The 18,285-nt window shown below is 39.4% G+C and overlaps 2 protein-coding genes across 3 annotated transcripts; one reads left to right on the forward strand and one right to left on the reverse strand.

Annotated features, from left to right (window-relative positions):
• Positions 1-728: 728 nt before the first annotated feature.
• On the reverse strand, positions 729-15,359 carry LOC144644442 (uncharacterized). 2 transcript variants are annotated; one of them, XM_078503928.1, is made up of 10 exons: positions 15,177-15,359; positions 12,819-13,094; positions 11,663-12,052; positions 10,001-10,146; positions 8,390-8,576; positions 7,312-7,382; positions 5,728-5,989; positions 5,031-5,151; positions 3,063-3,111; positions 729-2,067 (listed from the first exon to the last, which is right to left on the reverse strand). In XM_078503928.1, exons 1-10 carry the CDS (start codon positions 15,310-15,312, stop codon positions 1,930-1,932), a joined length of 1,776 nt encoding a protein of 591 aa, XP_078360054.1. In that variant the 5' UTR covers positions 15,313-15,359; the 3' UTR covers positions 729-1,929. The 2 variants fall into 2 exon arrangements, with proteins under 2 accessions (XP_078360054.1, XP_078360055.1); XM_078503929.1 differs by lacking the exon at positions 12,819-13,094.
• Positions 15,360-15,367: 8 nt separating this feature from the next.
• Positions 15,368-18,165, forward strand: LOC144644477 (uncharacterized). The gene is made up of 2 exons (XM_078503974.1): positions 15,368-15,508; positions 17,518-18,165. Exons 1-2 carry the CDS (start codon positions 15,442-15,444, stop codon positions 17,958-17,960), a joined length of 510 nt encoding a protein of 169 aa, XP_078360100.1. The 5' UTR covers positions 15,368-15,441; the 3' UTR covers positions 17,961-18,165.
• Positions 18,166-18,285: the final 120 nt, after the last annotated feature.

Below are 18,285 nucleotides of genomic sequence, written 5' to 3' on the forward strand. Positions count from 1 at the left end.
AAAGAGATACCTTTTTTCAGTAAAAGGTATACGAAAGGGGTACAATTTCTGTCAAAATGGTATATAAAAGGGGAAGGGGTTAGAGCTCAGGGCGGAGCCTCCCCGTATAAAACTTTTTTGAGTGCCCCCCCCCCCCGGGCTCGAACCTCCAAGTAAGGTACCGTGATGATTAGCGCCCTGGGGCTATATTTTTGGTTTTGGGAGTGGGGCTATTGAGGTGGGCGCTTCGAGGCTGGGCGCATTACGATCAGAATGAGAAAAAAATGGGGGGGAAGAGACCAGAGAACGGGAAACTAAGAACTCGATATGGGGGAAGTCTCAGAGAGACAAGTACAATCAATACTCCTCTATGGAGTGTTTTGGTGGGGTAGGGGGGGCGCATGAGGCTGGGCGCTAACCCCTCAGGGTGGGCGCATCGAGGGGGCGCATTCGAGGGGGCGCTTAATCGAATAAATACGGTAAACGAAAATGTGTTTTCGATTGAGAGAAGCATATCCAAGGAAACGACTTTTGGTTCGAGTTACCAGGAGGTTCGAGAAATCGAAATTCGAATGGTAAATAGAGAAGAGGGAAGTTGTTTATCGTTACAAAAAAATGTGAGACTTCTGAGGAACGTTTACTTTGTGTAATAAACGTTTACTTTGTTTCACAACATCAACAGCATTATTACCTTACGGAAAAGGGTTTATTCTTGTTAACTATAAAATCTTATAAATATAAACCCTTAATGCTCTGCATCAATTTTATTTATGTTTTACATAACTAAATTCACTTGAAAAACTATTTGCCGAGAACAGCTCTTTAGCATTACTATTCACCATATACTGTCTTAAAATTGTTATGAAAAATATACCTTAAGTAATATAAATCTATTTTCTGAAAAATAAAAGGACATTTGACGAAGACAGTCGAGGGACAAGGCGCGTAAAAATAACCGACGCCGCGATAGTTTGCACCGAAGTTGCTAAAGAACGGAGATTGGTCAAAAACGGGGCACTTGTTCGCTCGACTGACTACGCTCGATTTCGTAACTAAGCTGCCTACCAAAAAGTTCTCCTTCCCAGGATATAAATGATACGGAAGGTAGTTGCCATGTTGACGCTGGAATTCTTCCGTTCAATAAAATCTATTTCATTCTTAGCCTACAATGATAAACACTATGTAGCAAAAGATATAAATATATATATTAACTTATTTTGCAAACAACCGTGTTTTGTCGTCATTTCATATATCTATCTTCAAAAATACACTCGACCAACAAAATGGCCCTAAGATTATAATTTTCGGGTGACGTATTCAAGTGGACTTAAATCCAAATCTGTTTTAAGGAAATGTAGACTGAATTCGTAATGTTATAAAAATTACCTAGCTTATTCGCTAGTTAAGATGTCTTATCAAGTTCATTTACTTTATTTTTTTGATACCAGTTTAACTGTGACGCCACTAAAATTCACATAAAAGATACATGTACCTTTTTGTAGCACTCTCATTCTCAATTTACTCCATCGTCAGGAGATATTTAAAACATTTAGCTACGAAATCAGGACATATATTTATGTTGGTTGAGTTTTCTCGTCACTTGTTCCATTGGCCGGGGGGGGGGGGGGGGGGCGTTTTTAGTTTCATTTGGTTGATTAACTTTTACAAACGGAAACGGTTTATTTGATTGAAGTTTACCCTTAAAACATTTTTCCAATTATTTTTCGAACGGTTGATCAATATTCAATAATCCTTTTGGCCAAATCGTAAAACACTTACAAAAACTCAACCAATTTGTCCAACAGAAAACAGTTGATCTCGGAAAACACGACTTAACCATTATCAACTCAGCCGGAAACGGCTGGAAAGGAGTTCCGCTGACCGCAAATCTGGTTGCGCTCAGAATTGGCGAGTTGGTCCCAGGCGAACACGACCTGAATTTGCTTCCCCTTACATCTTTGTAACACGTAAGCCCATGTCGTTCAGTAAAGGACGATATGCTGTGGGTTGTATGCAGTCGTATTCTTGACCGTCTTCACAGTAACTTGGGCGGTCGTCCAAGTAATTCTCGTAAGGATGGTTGCCATTCTGAAGACAGGAAAGAACACTTTAAAATGCTGTTCATAATAAAGGGGAAGCCTCGAGCCATGGGGCCCATACTGCCGGAGCTTATCCCGGTTTCCGTTGCCTTAAGCGGCTAGGAATATTTCTTTTCCCCCCTGAATGGGATGCTAGACCATGGCAGGGTACCCTTCCCAGCATTATGTCGCCGGTACCCATTGATACACTTGGGTGGAGAGAGGCACTATGAGAGTTAAGAGGGCTCGATGTAGTTTTTTTAGCCCTAGGGTGGTCGTTTTGAAGATGAAAATCATCTAGGAAGCCAATGTTCGATTTTTGCCAAAATACACCATAGTGATCAAATATGACTAAAGTTTAATTTTTTACTGGTCACTTTGTAACAAAGGCTACCATAACAACGATTGTTGTTTCCTTTTGTTTTCAAACAAGCCTAATTTTCTCGAAATCTAGATTGACTTTTGGTATTCATTTTTGAGTTATTTTTCAATAGTCCGTTCTTAGTAGTGGTCAGGGTGGCCCCAGCAGGACACAGGGGGTACGAGTCAGCAGAGAGGGGGAGATACCCGGACGTCTCGCCCGCCTGCTACCGCGCCCAAACCGGAGAGAGGAGCGGGTTGCCATCCGTGCGGGAGAAGGGCGGTGGCCAGTCCGCCCGGGGGCCCTTCGAGCCGGCGCGCGCGAAAAAGCGCGGGCGGGGAGAGCGGCGGGGGCCGGGGGGGGGAGAGAGGGGGGGGAGGAGGGCCCGCCAACCCGGCAACCACCCACAGGACAACCAGCACCCCAGCCACCCCAGAACCCGCACGCTTAGCGTGCCTATGTTTTGATAAGTCTAAGATTAGTAGATTAACTAACTGTTGACAGAATTTTAGAAAAATCCAGCCGTCGGTGGAGTCGGACACTAGGTCGTTGATGCGTATTACATATCGTATTGCCCACGAACACAGCATAGCAGTTTCTTTTAAAATTATACCACAGCCATGTTTGCATAGAGTAAAACTTACCAAAGGACCTAAACGATCAATCAATGAACCTTGCTGCTTCCGCCGAGCGCTAAAACGAAAAGGTAACGTTAATCAGTGATATCTACTATGATGTATAAAACATAAAATACATGTAGATGTCATAAAACTTTATTAAACCATGATACAAAGAAACTCAAGTGGAGCAAATTTCTACTGTGAAAACTGTGCTGAATGAACCAAAGCTTGAAGTTTGAACATTCATTGTGCTTTATTTCCATAACTTCAACAATACACATTATCCAAGTCATGAAAAACAGAACCTCCGACAAGCGCGAACATCGTTTTTAATATATTTGCAGCGAGTGAAGTCTACCCGCACACTTTTCGTTTAATAGTCAATTGGTCATTTTTTCTGGATTCACTGCAATTTGTCAAACCATTTTCAGATTCACTAAATTGGGCGAAACAGAGTGCATTTATAAAAGGCACAAAGTTCCGACGCTACTACAAACGAGAAACAATCCGGTCAGTATGTTTTGCAATGATAAAAAACGTTGGTTAAAGGTCATTTCTATAGGGCAATGTAGTCTGCGCATACATCCAATAGTACTAGAAGTAGACCAGCCTAGTCCTCAAGCGTTTTCCTCCTCTCTCAGGCAAGCGCGAGGTTGACCTAAGGGCCTGGGAACGGGTTGGCGTGCCATTCGGTGACGCTACGAAATTTCGCGCCAAATCGGTAAGCGGGAAGGGAACGTTTGGGTACTAGGCTAGAATTAGACGATGACACGCACGCTAGCTATGATGCAGCCACAAACATATAATTAATTTTACCTGCTTTAGCTCCTCGCCATAACCTGTCTATCTTCCTATAACTTCCCTGTCTTTGCTCTTTGTTCTGCAGCTATGTTATTTTCTGGAGCCTAAGGTGGTGCGATTTTTCTTGACATGATAAGTTTGTACAGCAAAAGAACAGAGCCATACATTACGCGAATTAACCACAAAGACGCACTCTACCGAACTGTTGACAAGAAATTTATTCTGGTGAGGGGTCAAAAGTTCCATCTGATTGGCTAATGAAAACTTCAGCTTGATACGTCCCACACGTCAAAAACATGATACGCGGCTTCTGATTGGACGTATCACTTTTTCACACGTAAAAAAGCGATACGCGCCATTTGATTGGTTTGCGAACGAAAATTTACTTATGCGTGACCGCATAACTGGGCATAGAAACAGCAAGGAGTCTGCCCTTAAAATTCATTTAGATTTCCATAATTCTACTTTTAGCCAAACATTTAAGTTTGTAGTATTAAGCCATTCTTCTCCTGAGAAGTTAAATGAGTTAGAGTCCATTTGGATAAGTAAGTTGCGCACTAGTGAGCCTGATGACCTTAATAGGGTTGATCCGTGTGCATTACGCACCGGCGTTACTTAATTTTATAAATATCTCGACACACCCTATCTGTACTGTAATATCATGTTACTGGTCGTTGCCATTTCAAATGTTACTACACTGGAGAGGACCGTTACGGTCGAAAGGCCTATGTAGTTTATTAAAATCGTAGCTGTATGGCGATACACAATTTGTTCTTTTTAGTATATTTGAAAATTTACTTTGCGACTTTTCAGTGAGTAAATCTCAGTAGGTATATAATAAAAAAGTGATACTGCAGAATACATGTATGTACTGATGCAATGAAGCCAACCAGGATGACTCCAACAGAACAGGGAATGACCACGTAGACATTCCTGGCATTCACGCTGACTGACTGACTGAAAGACAGAGTGACTGTCTGACTGTCTGTCTGTCTGTCTGTCTGACTGACTGGCCGACCGACCGACCAACTGACTGACTGACTGACTGTCTGACCGACTGACCGACAGACCCACCCACCCACCCACCGATCGACTGACCCACCGAACCGATCGACGGACCAACCAACCGACCGACCGACCAACTGTCTGACTGACTGTCTAACCGACTGACTGAAAACATTTAGCTCGTACCGTTTTCGCCTTATTGAACGGGCAATGAAAGCCACAAGGCTCAGTCCAAAAAACACTCCGATGGCAATGGCTATCCAAATTGTTACACCTGCATTGTCTGTCTTGTCTGGGCTTGTTACAACTGCAAATGGAAAGGAACTTTATTAGGTAACGACAAGATAACCAAATTTTGGGCCCGTGCCGATTCATAGGACATAACTTAAGTGATATATAAAAGAACCACGCAAGTTTTTGTTGCAAGAGGTCTTGACTCGGGCAAGACATTTCTCTCCTTCCCTTGAAACATGACAACAAAACGACTTACCCAAGGCAAAACATTAGAGACCCTTACATCTAGGCGAGAGTTGGATTATGGGTACTAGATTTGATTGAACGTTTTCAGCAACATGCTTCGAAAATATATCAGATCTCAGAAAGCTTTCTTTTACCATTAGTGGGCAACACAATCGACAATGTTGTGTTGTTTGAGGATACAGTGTAGCTGTGATTAATTCGTGATACAGTTCTAAAAAAGCAAGTCTGGGATAGGGTAGGGATTTTCGGAGTCTAAATAGTATAGGGTTGCAAAATCAGCTGAACATGGTCTGGTATAGGGTAAGGGTTTTAGAGAGCAAGCGGTACACCCCACCCAAAAATATACAGAGTCCCCCCCCCCCCCCGCCCCAAAAGACTCGCTACACTTAAACATTTAACCAACCTTTTGCAGTGGAGTCCTCCTCTGTGACCATTTCAGGAATAAGGCATTGACTGAACTTTCCACAATCACCTCCAGTACACATGGCCACGTTAACAGTGTAACGTTTGAGTGGATCAAGATTTGTTAACATGGTTCCTGGCGTGGCCGATCTGTTAGTACGTGGTTGCAGCTCATCCAGTGATGTGTTGACAACTACACTGTGATTATCATAGTAAACCAAGAACTTCCTGGGTATTCCATTCCAAGTATCAATTGATGAGGCCTGTGCAAAGGTAAAATTACTGTTACAAATTTCTAAAACCTTAATACTTTGTTTCAGCGGGGAGGTCAAATGCTGAAGTGCTTTACAAGAAGACTAAACAAATAGTCACTGAATGTACTTTTCACTCACAAGACAGAAAGTCGGCCTTGTAATAGGGGATCAAGGGAACTTGTGAAATTTAGTCTTTGACGCAATGGAGCCAACATTTCACAAAGCATTTTTATATTCGTTATTGTCAAGGTGTTTTTAGCACTATTTTGCTAGTTGAGGACACTAGATAAACAATCAAATATTGCCGTGTAAATAAACACTAACTTGTTAAAAATCCAAAATGGTGGTAAGTTGACCAGTTGGCTGGATACAAAGCGAGAAGTTTAATTCAGGACCACAAAACACAACTCCATCCACTGACAAGGAGGAGGATTTGAACCCGGGACCTCCAGAATACAAGTCCAGCGCTCTTATAGACTGTTGACAGCCCTCTATTTTTTTCAATCGATAAGCGCAAGGAACAATCGCTTTTTTTGCATTGAAAAATGGAGAGGCTGTGGACAGTCTAGCACTCTAACCACAGTACCCCCCACCGCCTCCACCGCAAAGCATCTTTGCTAAATGTACCTTTTATTTACTGTAAGAGTGTGCTACCTTTGACTTCACTTATACAAGCAGGCATGTATATGTACTACAAGCCAAAACAAAGAGACAGAACCACTGAAACAGCACGACTGAAACCACTGAAACAAAACGGCCCAAACCGAAATGGCCGAAATGAGCGAAACAAAACAAAATCACAGAAACAAGCAAAACCCATTGCCATTTGTGAGAGCTAGCTAACCATAAACAGGCTAAACTGTGCGATATTCAGGCTAACCGGACTGTTATTAAGGCATTTCAGCAGTTTCAGTCGTTACTGTCGCCAGTTTTGCTCGTTTCGTTTCGTTGTTTCAGGTTTTAGTACATGCCCTTATACAAAAGCTGCTTTGACCTTTATTTGCTATACTTTTGTCAAGTGTAACAAAAGACTTGTTTGATCACATTAGCAACATTACGGCAGACTTTTGTATGTGTGTCGGTGTTAAGGTGTTGCACAGAACATTCCATTCTCTTTTAAAAACGATTTCAATCTCAACTGTTTTGACCAAAATAATACTTTGTAAACACGTCCACTCACCTCTTTATTTAACTTAATTTCTTGTAATAAATTGAGCTAGAAAATAATTTTCCTTATTCCTGTACATGCTGTACACCATACATGTACTTGTAACAGAAAAAAAAACTTTTTTTCAATAAATGCTAAATGAAAAAGTCAAACGATTCACTACCTTCCATGAAACAAAAGCATCATGTCTTGACCTGTTCTTCACTTCACATGAATGGGGGGCCTCAGAAGGTGCTAGAAATAAACAGGAAAGACATTTTAAAAAAATTTACCATCTTTATTATTTACTACATTAGACATTGCAGATGTAATCAATAAAAATCAGAAAAAAGTACTAGAAAATTAATCATACAAGCAAGGCGAAGGCGGGCCCCCAAACAGGTGTTTTCAACTGGAAAATGACAGCATCCAAGGGCGAATGTAAAAAAGCAAATTCGTGCTGCTCTAGCTCGTTGGACCCAGGGGGTTTAAAATTAATTTGGCTGTTTCCTGTGGGTAATACACATGTTTGTCTGGGGCTGATCTAGGGGAAGGGTGTAGGGGGAGTGCACTGGGGGAGTGCACCCCCCCCCCCCCGAGATGACCTGCAGCTTTCTAATACAACTGGTATTCTGAAAAAAAAGAAGTCAGTTACGCCATTCTTTAGTAGTTCATGATCACCCCCTCCTATGAAAAATCCCGGATCCGCCCCTGTATGTTAAAATGAAACAATGCACTTGACTGTTCAGACAAGGCTTGTTTTAGGAAAAAAATCAAATGTTAGACTCTCAAGATTTCTGGTGTCAGTTCAGCCCAGGGTGTGATTAATAGCAGGCATGTTCCAGGAGTATGTTATCCCACGTGTAGATGTGAGCTGAGTTAATTAAATTAGGTTTCTAACTGTAGCCAAATTGTACAAAGTCGGTAAACAGTGTTTCAGTCTACAAAATGTAATTCCTCTTAGCACTAAAACTTTTTTTAAAGAAGCAATGTCACGATACTTTCAGTCATTTTTCTGATTACTCTCAAATTGAAGGAAACCTCAAAATATGTGTACAGCAGTAGTTTTCTAACGTAGAAAAACAACAAGGAAGTTAATATTTGTAAAAACCCAAAAAAATAAGCCCAAAATAATAAACCAACCAAGGATGGCTTCAACTGACGAAGTTTAAGATGGATTATGAATAAAAAACTTGCCATTTTTTTTTCAAGATGCATTGTATGTGACATAGCTCCTTTATTTTTTTTTTTTTTAACCTTACCAGCTTGTTTAGATGTCACTTCAGTATATACAGCAGGGCCTGCTTCCTTGGCTTGTACATAGAGGTTACACCTTGCTGAAAAACTGTACCTCGCAAAAGGCACAATTGGGTCTTTAATGGACACATATTCAGTACAGTTGATGGTATAACACTTTCCTTTTGTTTCAAAACTTTTGGAGGGCAATCGCTGTGAACATGAAAGAAATTACAACATTTGAATCAAATTCAGCGCGCGCTAGCTCGCGCTCAATGGCGTATAAACAAGCTTGGTTGAATAAAATTAAATTTGGTCAAATTCTCCTGTTTTATCTTCGTTAAGTAGTCTGTAGAACTTCACTTAAGCTTGGAGACACCTAACGAATTTCTTTAGTTCCTGTAAGAAATTTACGGCATTTAGGTCAGAATTTAAGTAACTCCCCGAAAAACCGAATATGTTGTTGCGTGTCCCATTACGTGTGTAAAGCATTCGCGTACAAACTCTTCGTGTTTCCAAATATGGTACTTGGCAAAACTGAATATTCAAACGCTGTGAACGCGCGTTACATGTTTCAACCCTTATGAGTTTTTATAATAAAGTGGTAATCTAACGAGCGTTCTGATTGGTTTAAACAGCGTGCTTTATGAGAGTATAAAGCACGCTGCTTACGAGTGCTCTCGCCATCTTTTACCGTTTGCGTGCGCGTGCAGCTTGTGGATCATTTCAAATCTCGCTGTTTTAGCAAACCAAGGAGAATTTTCAAGGTTTGAGTGGTTCAGCTCTATCAAAAGGAAATGATAAGACCTCATTAGTAGTGCTTAACGTGCTTTTATTTCAAAAATTCAGACGCGTTTTTGAAATAATGGAATTTGTAGATCAAAACAGTTTTGACGCCGTGACTTCGTGAAGTAAAACTTTATTATAAAACAAATAAAAAAGCCTTGGCCGTGCTTTGTTCTGTTATAAAGCACTCAAGGAAGTGACGATAGCACTCAAGAAGTAGGGAGAAACACTCGCCTGCGGCTCGTGTTTCACCCTACACTTCTTTCGTGCTCTCGTCACTTCCTTGCGTGCTTTATAACAGAACAAAGCACGGCCAAGGCTTTTTTATTTGTTAACTGTTATACTGCTGACTGACTGTTCTAACTTGTACAAATAGGGCCATGTACAAAATCGCTTTTGACCATTGCTCATTAAAATACAGTCATTCATTAGCCAAATTTTGAAGGGGTGTTATCTTGCAGCTTAAAATTCTCTGAGACTTGAACATTGATTCCTTTAAAACTTCTCAGAAATATTAGGGGATGACTGATAGAATTACATCATTGTCATTTTAATGGTATTTGTGTACTTTGCATACTGTCAAAACCATACTAAATTCATTTTCTGCATTTGGAGCTCTGGAAATATTTTAAACGAATAATAAAACAATAAAGAAGAAGAATTATGCAGATCGAGGAGGGTGTTATCCACCGAAGCCGAAGGCTGAGGCAGATAACACCCTCCGAGATCTGCATACATGTAATTCTTCATATCATACGAAAGCCTCATCCAATAATTGCTAATTATTAACTGACCCTGAGATACATGTGTAGTCATCATATACTTATCAATAATTTTCTAATATGACCAACCTTTCCAGTCAGTATTGGTGTTATAACATAGGTAACATAATAGATTAATCTTCCTGCTCCCTCAACTAGACGTGGGCGTTGCCAACTGACTGTAGTTACATTATCTCCCAGTGACACACTCAGGTTGCGCACAGGAGGACACTTGCCTGGAACACGAGCAAAAATGGTATTCAGAATATTTAAATGAATTTTAATATTTATTGCTGTTTGTGCTATTAGCCTTTTTGACTATGGTCAAAAAGTATAGGGTATGGATGTGGCTTTGTTACCCAACATTATCTAATATTTAACAACTACTCACCGAAGTGGAGGTGGCTAGTGTTGGATATTTCACCACTAGCCACTGAAGTGAATAGTTGTTTAAGTATATACTCAAACAGTGAGTTAATGAGACAGTACAGTTTTCGCGCACGAGTTGCCCCGACCTCCGGATTAGATAGGGGTTCAAATCCCACCGGGGTGAAGAATTTTCTTTGCCCCGTGGGAACCTCCCAAAAAAATTCACACCAAAACTCTTGGTCTGAAAGTCTCAAAATGTAAGTTAATTAATTTTGCGGTTTTTACTAGGTGCCATGGAGTCTGCAGGAATCCTACCGCAAACATGTGATACATGCAATGTTTCTGAGAATATAACGTAGACTAATCTGCGCATGCATTTGACGCAATTGAAAGTACTTTGCTCTAGAAAAAGTAGTACCACAAGGAGAGCAAAGGGTTTTCTGAAACAAATATATACCTTTGAAATCTTCATATGAAAGTAATGTAGATATGCTTCACGTTTTCCTTGGGGCGCACGGTCAGGTGCTCCCCACCCCCACCCCTCCACAGGAATAATTAATTAATTGATATTAATTAATTAATTGGCTATTAAAGTTTATACCATAGTGCTTTTAGCTCTTTAGAAGTTTAGGGGTTTAGCGGACGACAGCCCCAACAAACCATCACAATAGTGCATTCTGCACTAAAAACTAAAAAGCTTATCGAGCTGAGCGAAGTTAAATTAAATTAATAATGAAAAGGTGGTAGGCAATAAAGCAAAGAAAAAAAGCGGTTAATGGTAAATGTTAATAGCTAACTCAAACATTCTATAGCAAAATATATAAAAGCTAAATAAAGAAAAATATTAAATATTAAAACTACTAGGTGCCAGATGAACACTCATCTGGCAGATGTTGGCAGTATTTCTGTTAGATTTTTGAACATTTTGAGGGGGAGGTATTTGATGTTTTCAACCAAATTATTCCATACTTATACAGCAGCAAAGCGAATGTTGAATTTACCATAGTTTGTTTTGACAGAGTTAATATAATAAGTTAATCTGGAAGCAAGCCTGGTTTTGTACTGGTGAATTGATGAAACAGATTGGAAAAAGTTATCAAAGGAAGATGGAAGAAGGTTCTTATGATACTGATACAAAAAAGTGCATTATGCAGGCTAACAAGGTCACCTCATTTTAGAATCTCCAGTTCTTTAAAGAGAGGCTCTGAGTGTTCATCTGGTTTTGAAAAAGTTTTTAATATACGCATGGTTCTCTTCTGTACTCATATTCATGGCTCTCCTATTTCTGTGTATTTTATTTCGTTACGGGGCTCAACTCTGCAGCCCCTTGGGCCGCTGTTGAGCTTTGCTACAAATTTTCTGACTTAAATTAATACAACTCACTCTCATGGTCTAAATTCCAATGTGCTTGATCACTTTCACTTGTGCCAAAAGCATTCTTTACTATTACTTTGGCACAGAAGATGTCACACCTTCTCCGTGAAGCACCTGCTGTACAATTCCCGCCATATATTAGCTCACCACGTCGAAACAACTTTCCAAGGACATCCATCCCCATATAACATGATAACATTTCATTTTGATACCTTGCTGTCCGTTTGCACTGCGACGCATTACGAAACTCACAAAACATGTCTCCTGCAGGAACTCGACCAACAATGAGTTCATATGTCACATTGGCTTGCTGTGCTGGCCATTCCACAGTTACTTCCTGCACTGGATTTCCATACACTTTCACATTATACTGATGTCGATTGATACCTAAGGGCTTTTCTGCAAGTTAAGTTGTAAGGCAATGAAAAATAAATATGCAAGCATGAAAAGAAAAAAAGATGATGGCTGGACTTTAGAATACCCAACTGCAACTTACGGGAGTTACTCTGCAAATGTTTAGCTGGGGGTGTGCTGCTCGGACTCTAAAACATTTAACCTATACTAGACCATGCATGTTCAGCTGCATTTTGCAACCCTATTCTAGACTAAACACTGAAAATCCCTACCCTATCCTAGAGCTATCCATTTCTCTGATGCTTTCTTTGTTATATTAATGTCACCAGGAGTCAGTAATATTGCTGTCCTCCCCTGCCATACTGATTTTTAAATGTCATTTGCTGGCAAACTTTGTCAGTGGACTAAATTCTTCAAGCAAGTGATTAGTTTCATGAAAAATGATACCCTGCTCTTAGATAACCTTGCTGATTACTTCACCCTACCCCAGACAAAGCTGCCTGAAAAACAGTCAGTACTTAATCCCGGAATACATTCCGGCTATTCTGCTCCCAGGAGCAGAATAGCCGGAATGTATTCCGGAATAGGAAGAGAGCCAAACAAATGATAACTTGCATTATTCCAATTATTCTTATTCCCGATTGATCCCAAACGAACGCGCCCTTAGTTACATTTGTCTATTCCATGCATTCTATTGATCTGCAACCAGATTTTATTCCCAGCATACTCAGCATGCTTACTGCATGGTTACAATTTCAAAGGGCCTATTTTATCAAATGAATATAAAGAACACTCCTGTATTTAAGCATACCTCCAACCACAACTGTGAAGCTTTGTGCAGATTGGAACTTTGAATTATTGACCAATCCACACTCATAAACTCCAGCATCTTCATAATGCATGTGATTCTTTCTCAGTTGCACTGTGTTGTTATTGACGATATGTGTGAAGTTAAGCACCCATTCACTGTCATGTTTCCAGGCTAACTGTGTTGGGTGAATATTATGGATTGTTCCATCGATGGAACAGTTTAATTCCAGAGTATCATTAACAGCGATATACACATCTTGCCATGACTTCACTTGACCTGAAACAAAATGGAGTCAGTATACAATTATTGTTTGTTTTAATAAGATTAAAACCGAATGGCACGTTTTTGGATGTCATTTTTGGTATAGAAGTTTTTCGTAGAGCGCTACACCTCTACCCTTTTGCTGTGGCAGGCATATCATAGACTCTCTAATTATAATAATTTCTTAATACTGGTAATAATTCCCCCAGCTTATATCACATACAGTCTCTAATAAATTAAATAATGTCTGTTGTCATGGTTACCACCAAGCACATTGATCAATTTCACCATCTCTCTTTTAAGGTCACTTGATAACCTTGCAAACCTATAAATTAAACTAACCTTGACATACAGTTTTTTTACAGTGTTCCTAATTTTTTTTTAAACTTCGGTTCTAAACTCTATACTTCTATGGGTCTACAATTTCATTCTATCACACTTCTACGTCTCTATGTTTTTAATCTAAACTGTATGCTTCTAGATCTACAGCTCCCTGTTTTCATTCCAAACCATATGATTCTACAAGTCTACATTTTTTATTTTAAACTGTATGCTTAGAAGTTTTTAAATGGTATGCATCTGCGGCTCTACATCTATGTCACGTTTCTACAGGTCTATGTTTTCATTCTAATCTCTACGCTTCTCGGGTTCTAAATTTTCATTGTAAACTGTATGCTTCTATGGCTCTATGTTTTCATTTTAAACCATGCATACCCTTCTATGGCTGTACGCTTTTATTTTTTAAAAACTGAACGCTTCTACGCTGGGCTGTACATTTTAATTCTAAACTTCACGCCTGGGACAGATATTTTCAAAGAGTGACCCTTTAAGCAGAATGGTGGATTGACGGAATGGCACTAGTTTTCGTGCGGTTAGCTTTAGGGGTTTAGAATGGTCCTTGAAAAATAATGAGTCTTCAGTTGGCAAATTTAAGGGGAGTCTCAAAATCTCTGCCTAGCAAGCTAGTATCTCGGAATTCCGAGCTTGCAAAAATTAAAACTAGTCTCCGAATTTGGAAGTTTGAAATTGGAGTTTCAGAATCTTGCAAGCCAAGTAAAAGTTTCTTGTGAATGCACTGTCATAAAACAAAAGCATTTGAAACAAAGAAAAATAGATATATAATGCTCTATAATGCAAGCTTGATAATTTGCCGTTCCCATTTGTTTAGAAATAATTTTTAGTATGATGCAAAGAGCAGAAAGATAGCTACGCAGCGCTATAAAAGTCTTAGGCTCGGATTTTTGAATCACAGCATCTCGGTCTCGGATTTTCCTGAATAGGGGACTCGGCATCACAGCCAGTCTCGGACTTTACATTTCTACACCCCTAGCTTTTATTTGTTGGTCAGGGCAAAAGTATATGTAAGTTGCCCTGACCAATTAGTGCTAGTCCATAATTCCGCCATTCTGCCGAATAGGGACACCCTTTTCTAATGCCGGTGATCTGTTATTTTATTCCCATACGGTGGCAGGAACAGTGTCCGGTCCCTATATAATTATATCAACAAATCTCTGTCTGTAACATCCTGAATATATTGTACATGTACTATACACTGTAAATTTTGTAGATATTGTCGAAAAATTATATATAATATTGCACTATAAAGCTAGTCAAGTTTAATTTAATAAGAAATCTACATGCATGATTGATTGTGCATATTTCGCGGTTTAAACCAATTTACGACTTAAACACACCTAGCCAAGCTACACCACTAACAATAAGTTTAAAGTTTCACAGAATAATACGAGGTAATACGAGAATCAGCGAGAATATAGCAAGAGACAGCTCTATTCAATAAGCTTATTATATATTGCTATAACTTAATTTAAAAGGCTTAATCCAAAAATGAAATGATGAAATGATTCAGTTTCACGCTCTACGATTGTAGTCTTCATTAAACAACCAGAAGAAACTTTTATGCAACAGTCAAGAACGAAACACCATTTTGAAGAAGTAAAAATACGCTGCTCACATGACTTCCGCCTCTGTACGTAGCAAGCGAATATAAATTCCGTGTACGCGCGCAAAACTGAAAATTCCTTCGCACGCAGAAATTTGGGCAAACAACGCTTGATCAAAACAATAATGCTTTCTTACCTGCCTCCTTTGTCTCCCCAGCGCTTACATGTTTAAACGGTCCAATAAATAAGAATAAAACGCCACTTGCTAGCACGTTCATTAGCATAATTTGCTTACAAAAAGCTACCACCTTCGGGCCGCCATGTTTGCACATGCCAAGAACCAATCAGGTGGAAGAAAATTCTGGGAAAGAAGTGACTTCCGGTTTTCCTGGAAGGTAGCAACGGATCAGCCATGTTGTTTTGCGTAGCTTTTGGCGGGTTCCAGTTTATGCACCTAAAGCATGTTTGAATTTCATGGAACTATCCATCTGCTAGCCTCTTTATTAGTTGCCATACATCATGTTTCAGGTGAGCATTTGAGCTTTCCAATTTAAAAGAAGCAACGTTGATTTAGAGTCATTACGTTCGTTTGTCATATGAGCAGTTTGACCCTTTGGCGCTTGGCATCGAGGTCGACACGTCTCTTCATGCCGAAGATGCGATCCGATTTCACGAGTTTGAATTTCTGCCAAATGGTCAGCAGTTCTCTTCGATTAGTATTTCGTGGTTTCCTTCTCATCGCCGGACATAATGCAAAAGATGGCGGAAATTAAGCTCATCATGAAGCCGCTTGCTCAACTTACGTACACTTTCGGTTTCGGAATTGTCAGAATACTCTTGTCCTTGCTTTTTGCAAGCCGTTAATAGGCTAAATAAGGGAACAAAACGAGAGTGAAGCTTGACTCCCAAGGTTTGATTATTCTTACGTCACTGTTTCTGTGATCATCTAGTACAAGTACTGCCAGGTAACAAATCTGGGTTTGGGTGAGGGGGGTGAGAGGGTAGGAGAGTTGCAAAGGGGGGTGGGGGCGACTTTTAGCCGACTTCACCTGCGGGGTCTGCCACTATTGGCATTTAGAGCCAATTTATTGCGGTTTTCAGTGGTATGCAGACTCTGAAATTCAATTCTCAGCCAATGGTTTACACTTTTTGCTGCCGTCAATCATCTTAGGGGACCTTTCTGGAAACAGAAGTTCATTTCAACCAGGTCAAAAGGTCATGTCTGTCAGTTGTGATTGGTAGATTTTGATCCATTTTGTTTGTTTCTGTTTTAGATGGTTTGTCCTTGGCTGTCACCATAATTACAATCGTTGGCAGCGAAAAACAGATCGTTAGTTGAATTTTGAATTTCGGAGTTCGCATATCACTGAAAACCACAATAAGCATGATTTAGCAGCTGACTCCTGTTTAGTTGCAATCTATCAGTGGCTGTGAATCCCTCTAGGTTTCAAAGTCTGCAAGCCTGCATTACATGTATGGGTAGGGGAAAGGTGGGTGGAGAATGAATGCGATGGGGGAAGTTCAACCTCATTCCCAGGCCTTCTCTCTCTTCTTTTCCTTCCTTGTTGTCAAGGAGAGAGATCCCCTGTAATACTGGTCACATGACCGTTTCTTATAAAAACGTTTTCATCGGGATATGGTGACCATATGTTTTGTTGATCTTGACTGTAGCAAAAGAACTGGTGATCACTAAATTATTATTTTTTGCCTACAAATTGTGTTACATAGTCTGTGTCTAAATATATTAAACCTAACATAAATCTGATGGAGGTGAAATGTAAGTCAGCTGAATGTAATATCGTTTAAACTCCAAGATTCTGCATAAAGAAGAAAATAAATTATGTCCATTTTATCAGTTTGATAAATGGTATGTGAACAATATTTTGCATGGGATGTGTGGGGGGGGGATCCATAAAGCATTGAGAAAATTATCGGTAGCTCCAGAATCATTCTCACAACTTGATTTCTTGGGGATGTGGAGTCATTTGATGTGATGTAATGTTCGTAGCATATACTGCAACCCTCCAAGTTAATTTTTTTCTTTTGTGGCCATTTGGCCACCAACTGCTCAAGTTAGATCGCCAATGAAAAATTTTAGTCGCTAAATTAAGCTAACACTTTCAATCCTTCTTCTCCATTTTAGTCGCCAGGCTGGTGACTTCGTTTCCAATTTAGTCGCCAGCTCCAAAATTTTAGTCGCCATGGCGACTAAAATGGCCTTAACTTGGAGGGTTGTACTGTGGCATAATATGTATGCTGTGGTTTAAATTTTACTTTGGTTTAAAACTTTTTACATTAAACCAGTTTGATCTTTATTTTCAATTGTCTCATATTCACTATCATAAATATATGAAACAAAAGGAAATAAAAATCAAACTGGTTAGAAAAAATTTGAACCAAAGATAAATTTAAACCACAATATTTACGACAAAGCAATTGCCTTGAATTCTCTAGTCTGCATAATTTTTGTTTAAAATTATATTATTAATTTTACCTGCACTAACTGGGTCCATTTGTATTAATAATTTAATTTTCAGGTAACAATAAAGTTCCCACTCCGAAGAGACCTGAGCTTTTTTGTTTTGGATGGCCTAATGTAACATCTGTGACTGTTTCCATAGAAGAAATACCTGTTGACGGAATTGTCCAGTATGACTTGTTTTATAACAGAACATGCCCCTTTGTGTCTTTGAATGGATGTTCTTCAGCTGTAACAGATCTTAGCCTAGTTGAAGGGTGCCGAAGAGTAGAAAATCAAACACGTACAGCAGTACGCACTTTAGCAACCAAGGATTTTAGTTGTACTATTTGTAACAGCACTAAGAACTGCTATCATATGGGGATTACATGGGACTGTGATTTGTGTTTGTACGTGAGGGTGAACACATCTTCTGGCTCATCACATGTCTGTACAGAACAAAACGTCAAAATGAAAATTGGTGAGTACACTAATCTGTGTGATACATGCATGTGTATATAGATGTATTAATTTTTATAACTAGTTAATAAGTGGCTTAAAGTGTGTTTGGACTCTGGCCAGATTGAGTGGTCTTAATTACTATGCTGGGTGACAGTATACGTACATGTAGCTGCCCCCAAATTATGGAAATGGAATGATCTTCCCTTTTTATTAGAAATACTTACAGTAAATCTGCGAATAGTAATTACTTTTTAATAAAAAGTCTCTGTTTTGGAAGGTGTTATTAATATTATTTGTTAATAGTATTTATTTATTTTATTAACTCATATTTGAACGATGTATTTTAGGATTTTGAGTACTGTAATAATTTACTAGGTTTTCAAGT

Source organism: Oculina patagonica, chromosome 2, assembly GCF_052425735.1.
Source record: "Oculina patagonica isolate OP01 chromosome 2, crgOcupat, whole genome shotgun sequence".
Lineage (NCBI taxonomy): Eukaryota > Metazoa > Cnidaria > Anthozoa > Scleractinia > Oculinidae > Oculina > Oculina patagonica.